The 22,601-nt window shown below is 37.7% G+C and overlaps 1 protein-coding gene across 3 annotated transcripts in view; it reads left to right on the top strand.

The window, feature by feature from the left end:
- Window positions 1-22,601, top strand: part of ITPR2 (inositol 1,4,5-trisphosphate receptor type 2) — a 521,178-nt gene that overhangs the window by 102,749 nt on the left and 395,828 nt on the right. For all 3 annotated transcript variants that reach the window (XM_061204256.1, XM_061204257.1, XM_061204259.1), the window contains exons 5-9: window positions 706-864; window positions 6,875-6,973; window positions 7,244-7,327; window positions 7,623-7,769; window positions 11,990-12,085. In XM_061204256.1, coding sequence (XP_061060239.1) covers window positions 706-864; window positions 6,875-6,973; window positions 7,244-7,327; window positions 7,623-7,769; window positions 11,990-12,085 — 585 coding nt within the window. The remainder of the gene's footprint in view (window positions 1-705; window positions 865-6,874; window positions 6,974-7,243; window positions 7,328-7,622; window positions 7,770-11,989; window positions 12,086-22,601) is intronic.

Here is a 22,601-nt window from a genome sequence, read left to right on the forward strand (position 1 = left end):
GTTTCTAAGATAACTTCCTTCTTATATTGTGGATATGAAAGTGACCATTCTTTTTTGAAATGATTGTAATAATAGGAAGGTTATTTGTTTTAGTTTTCCTACTCAGTAATGTCTTGGAAAGGTTTTGCCCATGGAATCCAAATAACCCAAACAGTGGTGCTTCTGCCCTCATCTGAGAAGGAGCGGGATTGCGTCCTCTTATGGAAGTGGCAGAGTTTATTTAGGATGGGCAGGCTGTCTCCTCACCCAGGGGGTGAGGGCTGTCTGCAGGCAGGGGTGGTTAATAATACTAAGTGGGTTGGTGCATTATTACAGGTCCTCGGTTATTCTTTAATATGTTCTGTTTTTGTGGCCAGGCAGGAATTGAGAAAGAATGTAGTTTGGGGGGACCTCCTGGTCTCCTTTGGAAAGCTTGGGTTTATCCTATTATTTATCAGTAGATGAAAATCATTCAGAAGTGTCCCCTGGTTTGTTTTCCTTATGTGCTCACTTCATTATGAAACAGAATTGGGGATGGAGGTGAGGAGGAACCCAAAGAAAGTCGGCTTGGAAAGATGGTGACTGTGGAGTCTGGAAAGAGCTTCTTTGTTTAAACTCTATCCCAAGCTGTGTTATGTGGGCACATGATATAAGTATAAACACATATATGCAATTAGCAGAGGAGATCAAAGAATAAAGGCGGTAATCCATATCTTTCTTCTACAGCTACTGCATATAAAAAGCAACAAGTATCTGACTGTCAACAAGAGATTACCCGCTTTACTGGAGAAGAATGCCATGCGCGTGTCCTTGGATGCTGCAGGAAATGAAGGGTCTTGGTTTTATATTCATCCCTTCTGGAAGCTGAGAAGCGAGGGTGACAATGTATGTAATTATAAGATTAAGAGAAAAGCAGCACATTCTTAAAGACAATAGTTCTTAGTAGTAGAGAATCCAGAAAGTGCAAAGAAAACAAATATAGTTTTCAATCTTCAACATATTATTTTTATGTTAATTTCTTTAATAGGTTGAAAGCATTTATTTATAGTACGAATTGTGCTCAGGAATCATAAAAAGACAAAGATCAGATTAATTTAAAAACATCTTCCAGCCAGAATTTGTGTGAAAGAATTTAAGTAACGTTAATATTGGCTGAGACTTTTAAGGGAGAGCGAGGCAGAGTTTGCTTCTCGGCCTATTCAGGAGGGAGCATGGCTGTAAGGAAAAAGAGCTGTGTTGCAGAAGATGGAGTCTATTCCTTTGAATTAATAGAGCAACACAGCAAATCATGACAATATGTCATTTACTGCCTCTGTAGCCAGTTGTTTGCAGTCTGTGTATCTTAATAGATGTGTAATGAATGAGGAGCTATCGATTGGCAGTAGCTCATTGACGACAATACTTAAATACGTTGTGGAACGCGAGCATGTTGTAGCATGTGAATTTTAGTAGTTGCTAAAATATTTTCCTGCTACTTTATAGAGCAGAGAAAATAAAATTATGTGCGATGATTCAATAGGATTAATAGTTAGATATTTTTGTGTGTAATAAATGAAGTAGCAGGTGACAGTCCCTGGCACATGGAAGATGCTTAATAAATTCTGGTTAACACCAAATACAGAATAACTTTCATAAATTGACGACTTTACAAATATTGGGTCAGGTGATCAAGAAAAATAGTTGAGATTAAAAAAATTAACATAAAAATTCAAAGCAATGTAAAAGTGTAATTATTCTGACAGTTTTCTCAGTCAATACTGTGATGACATTTTAAAATGTATTGGCTATTTCTTGTCTTAGAAATGTCTTCTGTTGTAGTGAATCTATTTTTTCCAGTGAATTTTGAAGTCCAAATTCAATTCCACAGGATGCAAGCTTCATGGTTTAATTTGGTTAATAAGTTATCTGATGATATCCTCCTTAGGTAAGGTTTGGGAGAAGCATGGCATGCAGAAATGTAATGCACTTTAAATCTTGTGTTGGATTTCTTAAAAATAAGTTCTCTTTTTTTTTTTTTTCCTTTTGGCATCGAGTGATGTGTGCTGTGAGCATGACATTTTAATTTCAGTAGGTAGTTAATTACAATCAACTCTCAATTATTCAGGGACTGGTTATGCAGTTTATGAACAACCTGTGTGTTTGGATGCCCTGTTTTGTAATGCTCGTTCCCTTCTCCAGCGCCACCCCCCGCCTCGCTTCCACTGAGTACGGTCCCTGTTGGCAGGTGGTCAGTGAATTTCAAAACAAAACGTCAAAACAAATAAAACCTGAACTCAAGCTCTAAAGGAATGTGATGAAATGATTGGATAAATTGGGGCCTTGAGATTAGCTGTGGATTTTATTAATTCATTCTGTCTAGTTTTTCATTCTATCTGTTCCTTTCCCTGCTCCCAAATGCCTTTACAGGCTCAAAGAGAGTTGAATGTAATGAACTATTTGAAATAATTAGTTGTATTGGGTTGTGGGGTGGGGAACAACCTACCACCCAAACATTCCATCTTGGTTAAAATGGACAATGTAATTGTTAAGTGCGATATAGAGATCCTCCTTATATAGATGTGCTCTATAAAGCATGGCTAAAGCAACCTTACACACTGCTTTTTGCTGAAATAGCTCACTGTTTTTGCTCGCCACTGTGTAGCTTTTATGTGTGATTAAGGTTGCTGTGAAAGCATAAGCATATCCACAGCCCTATATTTGCCATGTAAATAATTGTATCGTAATGGTCATTTTCTTTACTAGGAATAGGTAGCATTTTTCTAAAATACAAGCCTACTGTATTTTATTGAAGGCAATTGGAAACACTGTTATTTCATAACAAGTGGTTTAATTACTGTTGATTTTCTTTAAAAACATATTAAACTTAGAGGAGGAAATTGCAAGGTTTAAAGGACTTTAAAATTTCAATTTTACTATTTAGCAATTAGTTAAGTTGCGATTTAGGTTATAAGTATCCACAAGATGTTCAGTGACCAAAATGAAATGTAAGAATGAGGCTGATGATAGTCTGGGGAGAAAAATGCTCGTATCCTCAAAAATCAGTGGTTTCTACTGTTTAAGGACACCTTTGTCATTTACCTTATAGAATTTTGGGGTGGATAGTTTTGGGGGAAAATAGATTCATGGATCCCTCAGCTTATAGAAGTCCTCACTTGCTGTTGCTCAGTTAGAAAGTCACTGGGGACAGCCTTGAGCAGAGTTCATAAATATTTCATTTTCATTTATCTTTCCATGATTGAGTAGTTAATTTTTCATTTAAAACTTTGATCTAAGAAGGCCTTAGTTCTTTACATTGGTGGTAGATTTTAAAGGGGAGAAAAGGCCAGATAATCTTTCAATCAAGAAAAAAAAACCAACCCTTAGGGAAAGAGTCTCTTTAAATAGCAAGTAGATTTTGCTGTTTTGCAAAACTAGACCCCTTGGAATTCTAGTGAAGGTGGACTCGATCCCTGGTGTTTTGATTTCTATTGCAATGTTCTTTTCACCACATCAGGTGCCACTTCAAAAGAAGGGTAGCTGCCAGTGGCATCACATTGCTCTTCATTTTCGGTAAAATCCCAACGTGAATCTTACATGGCTGTTAACATAGAATCAACAGAAGTGCTTTTGGAATTGCAGTTTTTTTAAATGTTTGTGCACTAGGGTGAATGTGATATGGCAGAAAATTCAAGTTCTGTATTAACTATGTGACTTCTCAGAAGGCATCTGACCCTATCAGCGGATCAGGCTCCATGCCTGTACTCTTCTGAAAATATGACCAAGTTCCATATTTACCAAGTGATCTAAGTAGATGTGAATTCCCTGAAAATAGAGACTATTCATTACACACTTTTGTGTTATTCCTGGTACTTCTTACTGTTCTTTTTATACCTTATGATTAGCATCTTGTCCATTTCATTTGTAAGTTTTATTCACCGTGGGTAGTCAAAGTAACCATTGTCAAGAACAAGACCTAGGACCTGGAAATTAGTGAATTAATGTTAGATTCTCCTTATGAATACCATTCTTATGAATCCTTGGAGTTGGTGACATTTTGGCTATATGGCTAGTCTCTTAAAATTATATAAGACTTTACAGGTGGTGTTTTGAGGTAAAACTAACTTTGGGATTGGCCCAAAGCATACAGACAGCTATAATAAATAGTAAGACTTAGAGCAGTGAACATAGGTGCAATCAAAAGTATTCTTTTAATTGGAAAGAAATAGCTAAAATATGTCATTATATTTAGCAACTTACTGGCTAATATTTGTATGGTACAGATAAGAATGACAGTGAACCAAATCGAATTGTTCTTTAAGAAATTGGAAGACCAGATATAGCACTGGCAGAATGTGGTATCAAGTCCCAGTGTTTATAGTATGGAAGACTACTCAGGCTTCTACATGATTCTGAGACTTGGAGCTGCGTTGGTGTCATGTGCAATAACCCATGTTTTTGTTTTTCGAGGGGATGTTGAAAATATGTCTATGTCATGTTGACTTTTATTTTTTGTTTATAATTTAATTGTACCAATTCATGGTTCAGAGATAGAAAACAATATAAAGATATATCGGGAAAAGTCTCTCTCTTATCTTTTTTTTCATGTCCTCAATTCCCAGTTCTCTCTTTTACAGTTAACCACTGGGAGAATTTCTTATGCATACACTCCTACTCTCTTTCCCTCTTTTACACAAATATAGGCCAGTTCTGCCCCCTCATCCTCTCACTCAACCCAGTTTCTTTATGATTTTTCCTTATCTGGACATATAAAGAGTTTCTGTGATGGATATTTTGACTCACAGCATCTGCCTGATTATGGACTTGAAAGGCAGGATGGTGAATAGAGACCAGTCCTGTAAATAACAGAAGCTATTCCTGCAAACTAAAGGATAACCTTCTTTTGCTCCATTAATGAGCTTGAGGCTTCTCTATCACATTTGAATCTTCAGATATAGTTTGTGCCAACAGTGCTATAGGTGAATGTAGACTCCTGTGTATAATTTATTAAAGGTTAATTTATATTGAAAGTGTGAAATTGTGTTCCTTAAAGTCTTGGTCTAGGTTCAGATCCAGGGAGAAGAAGTTCTGTCTGTTTTTACTGTCTGAGTCCTAATTTGTTTTTCAGTTGTCTACTAATCTATTCTAATATTTAGTTGATATGAAATATGCAGAGGGAAGGTGTTGGTTTTCATTTCTGAGATGGTGAGCAATTCTCTGAAGGAGAGTGTAGGTAACTACCGTAATAAGTCTTCTAGCAGAACCTAACAACAAAAGTAACTTTAATAACTATAAAATAACTGTTCGTTATTATCATTAAGAAAGCACAACTTCATTTCCCCACAATTTGAGATATGAATAAAAATACTTGAAGATTAAGCAGACATTGTTAATGATAGCATAAATAAAAAATCAACTTAGACTTACTTCTTTAGAGCACTTTTCCCGTAACTGATTTTAATTTTTATCTAAAAATGAGCACGAACCTATTTGCAGGGCAGGAATAAAGATGCAGACGTAGAGAATGGACATGTGGACACAGTGGGGGGAAGGGGAGGGTGGGGTGAATTGTGAGATCAGGTTTGACATAAATACACTACCATGTGTGAAATAGACAGCTAGTGGGAACCTGCTGTATAGCACAGGGAGCTCAGCTCAGTGCTCTGTGATGACCTGGAGGGGTGGGATGGGGGGTGGAGGGAGGGAGGTCCAAGAAGGAGGGGATATAGGTATACATACAGCTGATTCACTTCATTATACAGCAGTAACTAACACAACATTGTAAAGCACCTGTACTCCAATAAAAAAAATGAGATAAAAAAATGAGCACCAGGTTTAAAGAGCGATATTAGTGTTGGATGTTTAAGATAAAAGTGAACCATTTGCCCAAGGCCCAAACTATAAACATATTCCTACAAGGTCATACTTGATTCTGCATTCTCTGAATCCAGATGACATTAGAATGTTTAATAAATTTCTGAGACTATGGGGAAGATCAAATATAATAGATTTGTTTTTAATTCTGGAGATAATACAAATATATAAGATTTCCTACTTGCACTTGAAGTGATTCTAATATTTAGGCAGATTGGTTTATTTGTGGTGGGTGCAGTCACTCTTTATCTCCTGTATACATGGCATCAGACCTGTATCATCAGATGTGGAGGGATGCTGACCTATTTATTGACATTAAGAAAGCTCTAACTGAAATAGGAGACCAATAAGAAAAGGATCTAGGGACTTCCCTGGCGGTCCAGTGGTTAAGACTCCACGCTTCCACTGCAGGGGTTGTGGGTTCGATCCCTGGTCGGGGAACTAAGATCCCGCATGCTGTGCGACGTGGCCAAAAAAAAAAAAAAAAAGTATCTACACCAGCTTTATGAATCCAGACTGATAGGTACTGTGGGACATGATTATATAATCATTTAATCAGAAGATATTTTACCTTGAAGAGAAAAAGAATTGAATTAAAATTTATATGGAGGGGCTTCCCTGGTGGCGCAGTGGTTGAGAATCTGCCTGCCAATGCAGGGGACACGGGTTCGAGCCCTGGTCTGGGAAGATCCCACATGCCGCGGAGCAACTAGGCCCGTGAGCCACAACTACTGAGCCTGCGCGTCTGGAGCCTGTGCTCCGCAACAGGAGAGGCCGCGATAATGAGAGGCCCGCGCACCGCGATGAAGAGTGGCCCCCACTTGCCACAACTAGAGAAAGCCCTCGCACAGAAACGAAGACCCAACACAGCCAAAAATAAATAAATAAATAGCATTCTCTTTAAAAAAAAAAAAAATTTATATGGAGGATAAATGGGTCAAATGTTAGGTCAATAACGAGGACTTCTGTGCAGTTATTTTTAGCTTCAGATATAGCACCACAGACCCATGCAGTGTCTCAATTGCAACTTATTTCTGATTCCCAGATTGTTGTTGGAGATAAAGTTGTTTTGATGCCCGTGAATGCAGGACAGCCACTACATGCCAGCAACATAGAGCTTCTTGATAATCCAGGGTGTAAAGAGGTAAGTTCAGGAGGAAAGGAAATGAATTTGTTGATTTTCTCATGAGAGGAAAGAAAGTCCCATAGTTTCTTTCATTGTTTTCATAAGCATCAGCCCAGTTATGCTAGTTAATATTCCTGAGGTACATGTAGATTTCAGGTGGTCCTTTGAAGATGTTTTTTGACATACATACCAAAGTTGTTCTTTCTGCTCCTTCTACTAGTTGAAGTAATAATTTCTGGTATAAAATTGAATCTGCAGTCTTATAACTTAATGTTTCTTCATTAATAGGTGAATGCTGTTAATTGCAACACTAGCTGGAAAATCACTTTATTCATGAAATATAGTTCCTATCGAGAGGATGTACTAAAAGGGGTAAGTATGTGCTACCTAGACATTTACTGGAAGAATTGAAGGTAGTCTTACTGAGCTTCTAGATGCAAAACCTGTGTATTCACTGAGGTTTGAAGTTTAGAATGTGACTATAAACCTTAAAACTCACATTGAGTTTTCCCTCCTGTATTTGGAAATGTATATTTATACATACTCATTAAAAGCCAAGTGTTAGCAGAAGGCCCAGAGTATCAAAACTATAGAGAGACACCCACTTCTTATGTCTATTTGTTCAAACTTTTGTTGGAAATATAGTTTTCTTGACCTGTTTTTCTAGGGTGATGTTGTTCGATTGTTTCATGCGGAACAAGAGAAGTTTCTGACTTGTGATGAATATGAGAAAAAACAGCACATTTTCCTTCGTACAACTTTGCGTCAATCAGCCACTTCTGCTACCAGTTCTAAAGCACTCTGGGAAATAGAGGTATGTAAATATTTTCTGGCTTTTAATAAATACTTATATCAATAAGACAAGGTCACTAGGCTGATCGGTTAACTGTTATAACCATCATTTGTGATAGACCCATAAAACAATAATTTTGGTGAACCCACTTGTACCTCTTTACTGCTGTGACCAGTTTGAAATGTTGCTACTTCCTTTATCTATCTTCTCAGGGGCATCTCTCTCTCTCTCTCATTTAATAAGGGCATATATATGATTTAGCTTTTTAAAATTCCATTGTGAAGTGTTGTCAAGACTGATCAGACTATAGGCCTTGTGCCTCGAATGACACTGGAGTTGAAATGGAGAGGAGGACTCACTGTAAGTGAGGATCTGAAGTGCACAGTCACTGAAAAGAACATTTGTGTCTTCTGGGGATGACGTTTCTATTGGAGTGAGGAGACCCATAGTTAAGAATTCATCATCCTTTAAGAGGTTATTTGCTTGGGCTTCCCTGGTGGCGCAGCGGTTGAGAATCTGCCTGCCAATGCAGGGGACACAGGTTCGAGCCCTGGTCTGGGAGGATCCCACATGCCGTGGAGCAACTAGGCCCGTGAGCCACAACTACTGAGCCTGCGCGTCTGGAGCCTGTGCTCCGCAACAAGAGAGGCCGCGAGGCCGTGAGAGGCCCACGCACCGTGATGAAGAGTGGCCCCCACTTGCTGCAACTAGAGAAAGCCCTCGCACAGAAACGAAGACCCAACACAGCCATAAATAAATAAACAAACAAAAAAAAAATTTAAAAGAGGTATTTGCTTAAGTGTGCCAATATGATAGAGTAATTAAGAAAATGTAAGGTATGGATTTTTCTTTAAAGGACCTTTCTGTAACATGGAAGAGATAAGATATATGTAGTTAACTACAAACAAACTGATAAGTTCCATCTTGATTTAATGGACATCCAGACCCTACAGCAGTGGCTCTCAACCATTTCAAATTCATCACCCCTCTTTTACAGCATATATTTTGTTATACTTCCTCTATGTATGAAAATGAAATTCATATTTAATATTATTTTATAGTCTCATGATTAAAAGTTAATAAAATGCCCAAATTCTAATATAAAGGAGAAACAAAAGAAAAATAATTTATATAAAACAATATGTATTTCAACATGTAAGTACCTACTTTAGAAGATAAAATATTTATATCTATCTTTGATGGATACATTTGGATTTGAGAGAAGTAGAAGAAGAGGATCAGAAGACATTCTATACAAGTACAGGAAAATGAAAGAGCAGAGGTAAATGTGTGCCCTCAAATAATATCTAGTATTAGGTGAAGTAATAACAGAATAGACTTATTTGTACATGATTTAAAAAAGAAATCACTATAATTGAAATAGGGATAATGAGGCAAATTCCAAACTATTGAAACAGAGAAAATGAGAAAGTATCATGTTTATGCAGATGAGCTGAGCCTTAATTATAAATGAAGCGTCAAAATAATTCTCTAAGTTATGACATGGTTTAGAATAGAGATGAAATAGCATAAAAGCGTAGTTTTTTTCTTGAAACCCCACTCATGTTGAGGCATACTTTCAGTCTCTAGCATTCAGAAGAGACCATATCCTTCAATATTTTTGGAGACCATATCCTTCAGTAAGTGAAGGGAATTGAGAAGGTCTGGGGAAAACAGCCACCACCAAAACTACATGATATTCTTCCCAGAAGCCTACCGCACAACTTCTCTTATCAGGGTAAGAGAAAGATTAACAGGCAACCAGAAGATAAATACATAATTAAAATACACATTTTCTTATCACTGTGCTTCCAAAATTTTCAAAATATAGGGATAGCAATAATGTGAAATATTATTTTAAAACTTTACTAGCAAAATACAGTGATGAAAAAGTCAGATAGCAACTTCCCTGCATTTCACGTGTCTCTGTCTATTTAATGTTTGGTTCTAAGTCTGTTAAAAGGAGTTTTGAATCTCTCCTCATATATTTACCATTAGTTTTATAGCTTTTGCTGTAATTGTACCTCTGCACTGAAATCCTTTCCAACAAAATGCGTGCTTGGAAATGCTGCGTCCCATTGAGCAGTCAGAATGGAGAGAGTGAATAGATTATTCAATAATTTTGAGACAATGTCTTGGATTCATTTAAGCTTCCTTCTCCATAGTGAATTTCTCTAAAATTATTAGCCTTTTCATATAACTTGATGTAAAAGCTTTCTAGTATGATTACATGTTAAAGCATTACCAGTTTATATTTGTGGTAGGTTTATTTCTGCAATACTATGGGACGTTTCTGTATTGTGTGCTGCATCAGCCAGGCTTCAGTCAGGAAGACTGAGCATCAGGTGTTTCAAGCAGAGAGGTATTTAATACAGGAAATTAGGTTTCAACGTTGTTGGAAGGACTGGGTGGGAGAAAGTGGGGCGGGGAATGTGGTCTTATCTGAAGATCTGGCAGTGCCAGAAGCCACTCCTCCCTGTGCGAGCCTGCACAAGGCAGCTGCCACCACCTTTACTGGAGCCCTAAGAGGAGCCTCTCTTTCACTTTCCTCTGCTTCCCGCCCCTGTGCTACAGGGGAGCACTTTGAAGGGCAGGGATGCTCCTGAGTGTTGTACACAATATCTAGCCTATGCTGAACTCTCCTGTGAATTGCAGGATATTTAATGTCTTGGCTACTGCCCATTCATGCCACTAGCATCCCTCCAAAATCATTGTGATAAATGAAAACACCCTCCCTTCCCTATCTACAAATTGTCCCCTAGGGAGCTATACTACTGTTGCTAGACCCGCTAGTGTATAGGACAGGAGTTCTTAGTCTGTGATTCATGGTGAGCTTCAAGTTATTTGTTAACCTCTAGCAGTGGTATACAAAAGGTGTGTGTGCATATGTGTGTATGTGAGACAACCACTAGATTTGATCAGATTCTTAAAGATATCTATGCCTGTCTCAAAGGAGTAAGAGTTCAAATATTGACAGGATCACAGTAGCTGGTGGGATTAGCAAAGGATTGGTGGTAGAAGGTCGATGTGAGAACTGAGCTTTGAAGGATGGGCAGGTGTTTGGCTACAGGGGGAGCATTTTTGTAAGACTTCACCCACTTTGAAGTATTTTCATCATTACCTCATTGAGCTTTTGGAGTAGCGGAAGACATAGGAGCTGGAGTCTAGCAAAAGGCATTAGAAAGTCCTGTACGTTAGCACCCAGAATTTGATGCTGGGGTTGGAGGCAAACAGTATGAATGAGAAGAAGGAGGCAAAGAGTATTAATCTGTTGGAGAATAGTGGGAACTTACCTGAGCACTCTAATATGCGTTATGATATTTAATCTTCACAACAATCCTATGAATTAAACCCACTTGGTACATGAAGAAGCAGGCTTGAAGATGTTACGTTACTTGCTGTGATCATACCGTAGTAACTGGTGGAGCTGGGACTCATAAACAGTCGTCTTTGGACTGGAAAACCTGAGCTTTGCTACAGCACCGAGCCACCTGTCATAAGTGACAGTTGCAGACCCCACTTTCATTCCCAGTGAGCCTACTGGCTCAGCATCTGGGGCAAGACAGGTTTCTAGGACAGGTATCAAAGGACATGGTGTTAGTAAACAGGCAACACAGGGAAAGGGCCAGGAAGTAAGTTAATCCAGACCTCCAGGCCTTGGTGTTTATGGTTCTCTCTGCCTGGAATGATCTCTTCCAATCTCTCTGCATGACTGTCTCATTCTTATCCACCAGAGTGCCCATGCTGATTGCCGTATCGATCGAAAGTAGCCTACTCTAGGTACCCAATCATGTGCTCTATTTAGTTCCTCCTGGCACTTGCCAAATCTTATGCATTGAAAGCTCTGGTCTTATTCATTACTGCGGTCCCTACTGCCTAGAAGAGTACCTGACACGTGGTAGGCAACAGATTCATTCATAATCTGTTGAATGAATGAATAACAAATGTGGGGAAACCCCACAGTATTTCCAGTTTTGGCCCGGGAAACATGTCTTTTGAAGTAAGGCATCTGTATTTGCAGCTGTGAGGTGGGAGATTCATGCAAGCCCAGTGAGTTCACTGTGTAATTACTCATTTATGGGGAATTTTGTTTTTCTGCCACATTGTCCTCATGAAAACGTATATTAGATCTGACAAGTTTAGCATGAACAGGTGGGCACCCCATGTAAACTGATGGCATTTGCTGGCCAGGAACATGCATGTCTTTTAGCCATTATTTTCGTTTCTCTTTTTGTCTGTAGGTAGTTCATCATGACCCATGCCGTGGAGGTGCAGGACAATGGAACAGCTTGTTCAGGTTTAAACATCTTGCAACTGGGAACTATTTAGCTGCAGAGGTAAGATTAATGGATATAGTGCTGTTAAATCTCTGATTCTGAACTAGTGGAACAGGCAATACAGAAGATGTTGTATTATGAAGAAACAGTTATTATGCACATTTCATTATTGCCTGTCGTGTTCTGGATTGGCATGTCAGTTGTTCTCAAAATGTAAATATTAGTTAAAACCTTAAAATAATTTTTGTCTTGAAAATGAAAACAACAGCAACCCCAACAACAGAACCGTGTGGTTAGTTTGCTGTACGGGCATCTGGAAGGGGGTATCTGATTTGCATCTGTGTGGATGCATCCTGAGATTTGCTATTTAGCTTCAGTCTTTCAGAATGTCTGCGTTGGAGCCATGATCAGCACATAGTCGATGTGGTGTAGTCTGGATAGTTTCTGGTTGATCTTCTGTGGCTATTCTTTTACTGGTGGGTGGCTTTCATTGTTCAAACCATTGGTGAGGAAAGGGTTTTTTCCTTGAGATACTGCACTGTCCTAAAACTGTCAATAAAAATGGTAAAAACTTAGAAAGGTCTTTTCTTTCTCCACTAAATGCATGTTGACAATCAGAATGAAGGGTAGGTAGATACAATAGTACAGATGTTTTAGCAATGATTTAATTAAAGTTTGGTTATCTGGTTTAAAACTAATTTTGAAAATATTTGATTTATTTTTTTAATTTAGTTTTTCTTAAATCTTTTTTGTAATTGAAGTATAGTTGATTTACAATATTGTGTTAGTTTCATGGATACTAGTTATACATACATATATATATGTATCTACTTATATTCTTTTTTCAATTCTTTTCCATTATAGGTTATTACAAGATATTGACTATAGTTCCCTGTGCTATACAGTAAATCCTTGTTGTTTATCTATTTTATATATGGTAGTATATAGAAAATATGTTTTCAGATGTATGAAAATGTCCATTCATTCTACTCTCCTCAACTCTGTTTTTCAATTTAGAGTTTCTTCTGGGATTCTAAACCAAAATTTGGTGTTGGAATTTTTAGTATTACTAAAGATTTGTATAAACATGCTGACCCCAGTCTAAGCTGGAACTCAACCCTGTTACTCTCTCCATCATGTTAATCTGTGATGATTTTCTTTATAGTACTTCCCATGATCTCACTTACCGTAAATTTTATTTTTTTGACTTTTTCTGTCATAATGGATGCTCCCTGAAGGCAGGGATTTTTTTTTTTGTAACATCACCACTGTGTACCCAGCACCTATGACAGTGCCTGGTACTTCGAAAGCATTTGGTGAATATTTTTTGAATGAATGAATATGAAGAAGCTATTCAGGCTTCTCTAAGCTTAGAGAACGGGAAGAAGAAAATTTCGGGATTTGTATCTGAGAGGCATTTGGAGCCATATTTGGGCAAATTAATCTCTCTAAACTCCCATTTCCTCCCCTGGAAAATGGGGATAATCACAATACTTGTATAATAAGACTATTAAGAGAATGAAATGAGGTGAAGTGCTTGGCATCATGTGTGACCATGGTAAGCATCCAAGAAGGGATGCCGGCATGATTAATTTTATAATATGATAAGTAGAGATTGTTCTTGCTTTTATAAATATCTGACTCAATTTTAATGAGTCTGCTCGACTAAATGAAATAGAGCTTTGCAATTTATGGGCTGCTTGTACCATAAATGTTTCGAAGTAACTGTTGTGGAAAAGTAACCCTTTGAAAAATTAAGCAGTAAGGTAAGAGAATCTTGTCTAAAATAAGAATTAGAAAAGTCTACTGGATGTCCTATAAAAGATTAGAAATTAGGATTAAAATTCTTTTGGCGATGGGGAGGCACTCAATAGCAACACACCTTTGGTAGAGGGGGCCAGGGAGGTACAAGGAAGGGCAGCTGCTTGGTGGACGAGGAAGGCAGACGGGGAAGAGTGGGAAGCATGTTCAGGCAATGAGGGCGAGGAGGTATGTGGCATTGTACATTTCCTATGGATAATTCATGTATCACACGTAAGATGTGTGTGAGTTTAGAAGTGGTGCTAGAAGGTGGGAAGGGAGTGCTGGGGCCAGAAATGTAGGGCAGCTGTTTTTTTCTGGCCATGGATATTAAGCCAAGGAGAATGGGTTTTATATGTAACTTAAAGAGCAGTGTTCTAAATAATTTGTGTTCAAAGCAGACCCCTCCAGAGTGGCACTGTCCAATATGGTAGTCACCAGCCACACATTGGTTATTTAAATTAAAGTTAATATCCTTAAAATTAAGTAAAATTAGAAAGACTGGCAGCCTGAGAAGTCATAGAAGCAACTGGAAAATCAAATGGGCTGAGTCACAGATGCCAGGCAAGGGAAGACAAGAGTTTCAGCAAGGGGGGGAATGCTACTGAAAAGGTCAGGAACAAAATGTCTTTACAATATTTGGTAAGAATGGGGTCTTCTGTGACTTCACTGAGAGCATTTTTAATAGAAACCGGAATGCAGGGCGTGGACGAAGGGATGAGGAAGTCAGGAAGCAGAAAGAAGAGCTGACTGAGTTTTCATATAGTGACTGCGAAGGGGGAGAAATATTAGTAAAAGGAGAGTAAGAGTCCAATTAGACAGACTTTTATGAAGTAGTTTTAGAAAGAGTAAGGTGGATCAGCTCTTTTTGTATTAAAAGGGAAGGACCTATCACAGGGCAGGATTTGGCGGTGTATTACTCTTCTCCCCCAGCTTTTCCACTCTCAGCACACCAATTTATAACTTAAAATATTAATTTAATGTGCTTGAGGCACCCCTGGTAAATTGGATGATGTAATTCTTGAATTGCCTTTGAGTTTATAGTGTTTGTATTGGCCAGTGTGGCAAAGAGGGCCTAGAGTAGTGGGAAGAAAAGTCCCAGGTAGACCGATCACAATCTCTCTGCCTTTAAGCAAATAGTTAACCTCTCTTACCTTCAGTTCCCTTGTGTGTAAAAAAGGTGATAATATATGTTACATGGGATTTTTTGGAATTAAAGAATATCTTGTGAATTTTCAGCGCCTTGTACATAAAAGGTATTCAGTAAGTGTTAAGTCCCTTCACTTCCACTGGGAGGAAGGAGACAGAAATTATGTAGTAGTGTTTATTATTATTATTTTAAAATTTCTTTTTATTATTTTTATTTTCCAGAACTGACATTTCTTTGTCAATCAGATAACTTAATGGGGAAAAAAGTTAGAGGCTCACCACTGGCTACCTTGTGCCTAGAACAGTGTCTGATATTTAATTTACATTTAATTTACATATCCAGTAAATATTGGATAGTCTAATGAATGAATCATAGAGACAATGAGGTGCACATCCAATCATTTCACTTTACAGAAAAGGAAACCCAGACTCAAAGAGGTGATTTATTTTGTCCAAAGTTAAAAAACAAGATTAATGATAGTATCCAGGCTGAATGCTACACTTGCCTTGGTTCATCCGTTATCAGTGGTTCTTAGCCGAGGGTGATCTTGTCCCCAGGGGATATTTGGCAATGTCCGGAGACATTTTTATTGTCACTGTTGGGGAGAGGTGGCTACTGGCATCTAGTGGGTAGAGGCTAGGGATGTAGCTAAACATCCTATAATGTGCAGGACAGACCCCACAACAAAGAATTGTCTGGCCCCAAATGCCAGTAGTACCAATGTTGAGAAACCCTGATCTCCGTTATACTGAAATTACACAACCTTTTATTGACAGTCTACTAGGTGGAAGCACTACTTTGTTATTGTGAAAAAAACAAAGATGATTAACATTTTGTCCTTGTTCTTTAAGAATTTGCAATCTAGAGGAGAATTAGATTAACTCATCACTAGGACATCTCTTTTGCAATTGTTTCCAGCATACATAAACATCTCAGATAACTGGTTTTGTGTAATATTTACATTATAAACATCTATAGATGACCATGATAAATCTCACAGTAAGTTTAAAGGGCTGCAACCTTAAGTGTAAGCATATGTGAGAAAAAACACCTAAAATTTTTACTTATACTTCCTTAACATGATATTCTATTTAACCAGTACTTACTGGGTGGCTAAGTTATTCAGAAAAATGTAATAAGCTTATTGTTTGTTTAGAAATGAAGAGGGAACTAACTAAAGAAAATTAGACCATTCGTATGATGAAGATTCTGTAGTCTAACTATAGAGACAAAGCACGTAAATTGCAAGCTTTTCAAGAATAGCACCATATTTTGTGTGTGTATATGTGTGTGAATTGTGGAAAACATCTAGGAATTAGGACAGTGATATAACACTGTTTAGATTTTATTCTCTAAGTTACTAAAGTGCACCAACATTGAGAAATGGACCCTTATTCAATTTGAATATCTCCAACAGTATTGTCTTAGGGAATTCAAGGTTTATTTTTGAGTAATACGCAGTGCTAGAAACTCATGGACATAATGTGGAACAAAGTATTTAATTATGAATTAGGTAATCAGGGCATTTGTGGCTGCATCAGATAATGCATTACAGTACTGTATTATTAGGCTGTCTTCCTATAATGTCAGTTTCTGTGGACCATACAAGAAATTAGGTGACATGAGGGGAAAGTAAACAGTCATGTATTTTTGCTTTTAATATACAGGACAGTTTTGCTTTTAATGTCAGCACACTCTGTGCCATTTTGCTAAAGATCTTTTTCTTGTATCACCTTATTGGTTCAGGAGAGTTCACAACCATGTCTGTGGGGCAGAAAGTAAATTTATCATATTTTGAATAGGATAATATGGGAGCCTTAGTAAATAGTTCTTCTACAGCCATGGGGAGAATGATAAATCAAATATCATAATTTCTGATCTGCTGCATTTTCTTTCTTTGGATATTATTAAAGCAATAACCTTTGATGATCCTTTCCAAAACAAGATGGAGGGACTAGTGCAAAATAATTTTGTTAAAGATTTTATAATTGCCCTTTTAAAGGCTGCTAGCTTATTTGTTTGTAGATAGTCCGGACTTCCACCAGATGGCAGTAAGCACTTATTTCCTAACTATACAGTAGTCTTTGGATTTAATTAATTAGGTAAAAACTTTGTACTCAAGAACCTGTACATTAGCATAGAATCTTATGCATATTAGGGCTGTAGTTTTAAATATCCCAATGTTTAGTTCTCTATCAAATGTACCAGCCATAATATATGAAAAGGGGCTCTCTCACTCTCTCTTTCTCTCTCTCTCTCTATGTACATACACACATATCACACACATATATATACATACCCATACAATATTTATATATAATAGAAGAATATACATACCAGACCCTATACACATGTATAAATATATATCAAAATAGAAATGATGCCTGGCACATATAAGCATCCAGTAAAGGTTATTTTTCCCTTCTTTTCTTTTCTAGACCTAACAATCAGCATAATAGGTTGGCTCTGAAATGCCTGGTCATTCGAAAGAGGAACATATTATTATTTACAGATCCACATGTGATGATTTTATAACTTCAATGGTATATATAATAAAAATTGATCAAAAGACATTTCATTATAAAAAAGTAACATTTTTTTTTACGAAAATGAACAAAAATTATGGACTTACAACTTGTGGTCTGCTTCTTGCTATTGTTAGAGGGACATTTGCAGCTGTCTTTAATTTGATAAGTGCTACAACCGTGACTTTCTCTCTCTAGGTGTTCATGGTATTACTCTCTCTCTCTCTCTCTCTGCCGCTTTTCTATTCTGACTTAGTCACACTCTCTACCTGACTTCATTCTGGTCCTCCTTGGCCTCTTAAGTGAGGACTCCCTTCAGAGCTTAGTGGTGGCTGTTTGCTCTTTCTCTTCTCTGTCACTCACTCCCGTGGCTGCAGTGGGTCGTGACTTTGATCTCGGGTATCCTACTGCCACTGAAACTCAATAATCATATCTAAGATGGAACTGTTTCCCCACAGAGAGTGAATTTTCTTAGCTCTGGGTTAAAAACTTGGGAGTCACAATAAACGTGTTTTTCTCTCTCAGTTTATGCATTCAGGTTCTCCTGACTCTGTCTCTGCAAAATCTTTCGCATCTGCTTTCTCCTTTCCATTTCAGCATTGATATCGCTGGGGCTCTGCCACCTCTTACGTGAACCCCACACTTGGTTACTTTGCTTCTTTCATCATCTGTCTCTGTCTCCTACTAATTATGGCCAAGTGAGGATTTTTAATGCACTGTTTCTGCAGACATTTTCCCAGTGATATTCAAAATCTTTCTGAAGATGCAAACCCTTTAGCCTGTGGCAAAAAGCCCCATTGGCCCGGCCTCTTCCTACCTTGGATCACACCAGTCCTCGTTATGGAGGTGGGAGGGAAGTTATATGCTATCAGGACTAAAAGATGTAGCTTTGGAGCCCTCAGACCTGTGCTTCTGAATAACCCTGCCGCTCGCCAGCAGTGTGACTTTGCATGGGGTACTTCACTTGATGCCTCCTCTGGAAAATGGGGCTAAGGGTCCCTTCTAATAGGATAATTGTATGGGGAAATGAATGAACTTTAAAAGCATATAAAAAGTATTCCGTAAATGACATTTATGGGTCTTCTCTCATCAAGGCTCATTTTCTCACCTATTTGGCATTGGCTCTGCCTGCACTGCCTGTCCTGTTTACCCCCTCTTCCTTCTTTTTTTTTTTTGCAGTTTTAATTTTTATTTTCTTTTTTAACTTTTATTTTGTATTGGAGTGTAGCTGATTTACAATGTTGTGTTAGTTTCAGGTGTACAGCAAAGTGATTTAGTTATGCATATACATATATCTATTCTTTTTCAGATCATTTTCCCATATAGGTTATTACAGAGTATTGAGCAGAGTTCCCTGTGCTATCCAGTAGGTCCTTGTTGAGAATCAATTTTATATAGATAATCTTTCCTTCTCTCCCAGTCATATTGAATAATTCTACCTATCCTTCAAGGCTTCGCTCATATGCTACCTTCTCCATGAATAATTCTTCAATAAATTTGCCCACCACAGATCCCTCCTTCTTCTGACCTATATTATTTATAAATTATGCATTCCTGTCTTATATCTCTTGTCACATTCTATTTTGTATTACCGCTAACTGTATTTATGTCTTCTCTTCCCTCCTAGATTGTAAGGTCTTGTGGTCAGGGACCATATTCTCTTTGTCTTTGCTAAAATACCATATGCCACCATGCTTTGTCCATTATAGATGTTCTATTAATATTTATTGAATAAATGATTGAGTAGCATATTAGATCTCTCTCTCTCCAATGCCAGATTTATAATTTATTTTTTAACATAAGGAAATATTTCCTTTAAAGCCCTAAAAGATTCAGGAACCTCCACATCACTATGTCTTTTTTCCCCGTCTTTAGAAATGTATTTTTTGGATTCATCCTTAGTCTAATTCCGTAATTACTGTGGTTATTATGGTTAGAGTCGGAAATCAGCAGTATAATCAAAACGTATAGTAAAGCATATATTTACTTGGCCTTTAGTTAATATTGGTGAATTTATGTAGCCATAGATTTGTTTGGGTGCTTCCTCCTCCTCTTTCTCCTTCCTTGTCTTGCTGTTCTTCTTCTCCTCCTTATCATTATTATTATCACTTTAATGAATCTACTGAAGCAATAATTTTATTTACTTTTTAATATTTTTTAAAAACATTTGTCTATTTGGCTGCGTCAGGTCTTAGTTGCGGCACGCGGGATCTTTCATTGCGGTGCACAGGCTTCTCTCTAGTTGTGGTCCGCGGGCTTAGTTGCCCCGCAGTACGTGGGATCTTAGCTCCCCGACCAGGGATCGAACCCACGTCTCCTGCATTGGAAGGCAGATTCTTAACCACTGGACCACGAGGGAAGTCCCTGAAGCAATAATTTTATATAAAAAAGACCACATTGCAGCCTGTGAGACACAAGATGAGGCGAAATCTAACTGATCGGCACTGTCTTTAGTATTGTTGCCAAAGACATGAATATATAAAATTTAATGACATGTAATTAGTATGATTAGGTTTCAGTCATAGACTTTCCTCTTTTACAGATGAGGACCCTGAGTTCCATGGAGGTTAGGCGACCTTTCCTAAGGCCCATGGCATTTCCTTCCAGACCAGAGTCTGGAATCCGGTTCCACACACATCCCTCAGGAACTGAACTGGGTGATCCTAAAAGGGTGAAATGTGTGAAGACAATTTTAGAAAGTAACACTGTCTTTAAGGTAGAATATGACCTATGTCTTAAAGGGCATACATGACTCCTGTTTGACTTAGGTACATTAATTCCTGTTTCTGTACACATTATAGTTACGGATACGTCATGGCTTCCAGCATGAAGTTAATATACTTTACAGTGTCTTTAACCAACTAGTCTAAATGCTTACTGAATGAAAACTTTGACTATAAGGTATATCCTGGTTAAACATGTTACATATCTTTTGAATATAATTTAGCTATAATTTTAGTATGTATTTTTTAATTTAAAAAGAAAAGTCTGAATTCTTCAAACTGAAAACAAAAGAATATAACACAGTGATCCTTTTTTTTTTAAAGTCATTTTATTTTATTTTTATTTGGCTGCACCACATGGCATGTGGGAATCTTAGTTCCCCGACAAGGGATCGAACCTGGGCCCTGGCAGTGAAAGCACCAATTCCTAACCAGTGGACTTCCAGGGAATTCCCTAAAACAGTGATCCTTGACTAAAAGAGCTAAATAAACCCCTTCTGTGCACTATGCTGACCTTTCATTACTACTGAGTAAAAGTGTGTCTTTTTGAGTTTGGTTAATCAGTAGACAGGAGGCCAGTTAATTCACTGTCTTTTCACTTTCTACCTTTCACTGTTGGATTCCAAAAGCAAGAATAATACTATTTTGGAACTGATTCATTTATTCATAATTCAAGGGAATTTAAGGAGCCTGAGGTACGCATCTCTATAGAAAAATAAAGTTCAGCCTCAGATCTCCCCAATTGCTGGCCTAGCACCAACAGGCAACTTGTAACTGGATTCCTGTTTTATCATCCCTCCCCCACCCCCATTGTCTGTCTGCTCTGAAAACTGAAAGACTGCTGTCCAGTGGCTCTTGGACTTGGTTCTGCCTTCCAGCCACTCCTCTCCCTTATACCCACAGTCACTTTCCGATTTGTTTAACCACAGTTTAGCTTTGTCTGTTCTTAGATTTCATATAAATGGAGTCATACCATGTCTGGCTTCTTTCACTTTAAAATCGAGATGTAATTGACATATAACATTGTATTAGTTTCAGGTGTACAACATAATGACTTGAGATATATATATATGACACATATCTATATTGACATGATCACCACAGTAAATCTTGATAACATCCATCACCACACATAGTTATAAATTTTTTTTCTTGTGATGAGAACTTTCAAGATCTACTCTCTTAGCAACTTTCAAATATGCAATTCAGTATTATTAAATGTAGTCACCATGCACCGTCACATTACCAGGACTTATTTTCTTATAATTGGAAGTTCGTGCTTTTTGACCCCCTTCACCGATCTCTCCCACTCCCACCCCTGCCTCTGGTAACCACAAATCTGATCTCTGTTTCTATAAGTTCATTTTCTGTTTGTTTGTTTGTTTTAGATTCCACATATAAGTGAGATCATACAGTATTTGCCTATCTCTGACTGACTTATTTCACTTAACATGACGCCCTCAAGGTCGATCCATGTTGTTGCAAATGGCAGGATTTCCTTCTTTTTTATGGCTGAGTAGTATTCCATGGTATATATTTCTGAGATCCACCCTTGTTGTGTACATCAGCAGCCCATCATTTTATCGCTGAGTAGTACTCCATTGTTTGAATATGCCATATTTTGTTCATCCATTCTCCTGTTACATGATATGCATTTTTGTCTAAGCCTAATTTCTGGCCCTATTTTATGTCCCTACCATTGTTCCCCCCACCTTTCCCATCATCCTCAAATGAATGTGCCTGTTTTAGTTGATTTTCCTGGAATATGGTTACCTCTGCATACACAGTTCTTTCTTTAGTTGAGGAGAGCTTTATTTTCCATAATCTTTGATTATTGCTTGTATTCCACTGATTTTCTCTTCCTTTTAGTATCCTGGTTGCGCATTAGTTGATACCCCATTCTCTGGTCCTCCGTGATTATTTCCTTTTTCCTAATTTTCATTTCTTTACACCTTTCCTCTATGGTGAAAGATAGCTGTTCCATTTTTATCCTTTGCATCACTCATTTCCAGTAATGTCAACTATGCGTGTTCCTGCTGCCGACATGGACTTTAATTTTGTATTTATGTTCTCATTGTTATTGAGATCCTCCTTAATTTAACTTCTTTTTATATTGTGATTATTTCTTATATTATTTTATTATTTATCTGATTATTTTTATATTATATTTTTGCTGTTCATCTTCTGCTGCCTTCATATGGAGGCAATGTTTACTTGCACTTTCTTGAATATGCCAAACCATTTCCTGAAAATTTATTTTGTATCACACCATAGATAATATTCAGAAAGACTCTGAGAAAGAATTCCCCCCCATTTTAACATGCTTTTTAACCAGTCCCATGTTGTTTTTTCCTGCTTTCCTCCCTTATTGTCCTCAG

This window comes from Eubalaena glacialis, chromosome 11, assembly GCF_028564815.1.
Source record: "Eubalaena glacialis isolate mEubGla1 chromosome 11, mEubGla1.1.hap2.+ XY, whole genome shotgun sequence".
NCBI lineage: Eukaryota > Metazoa > Chordata > Mammalia > Artiodactyla > Balaenidae > Eubalaena > Eubalaena glacialis.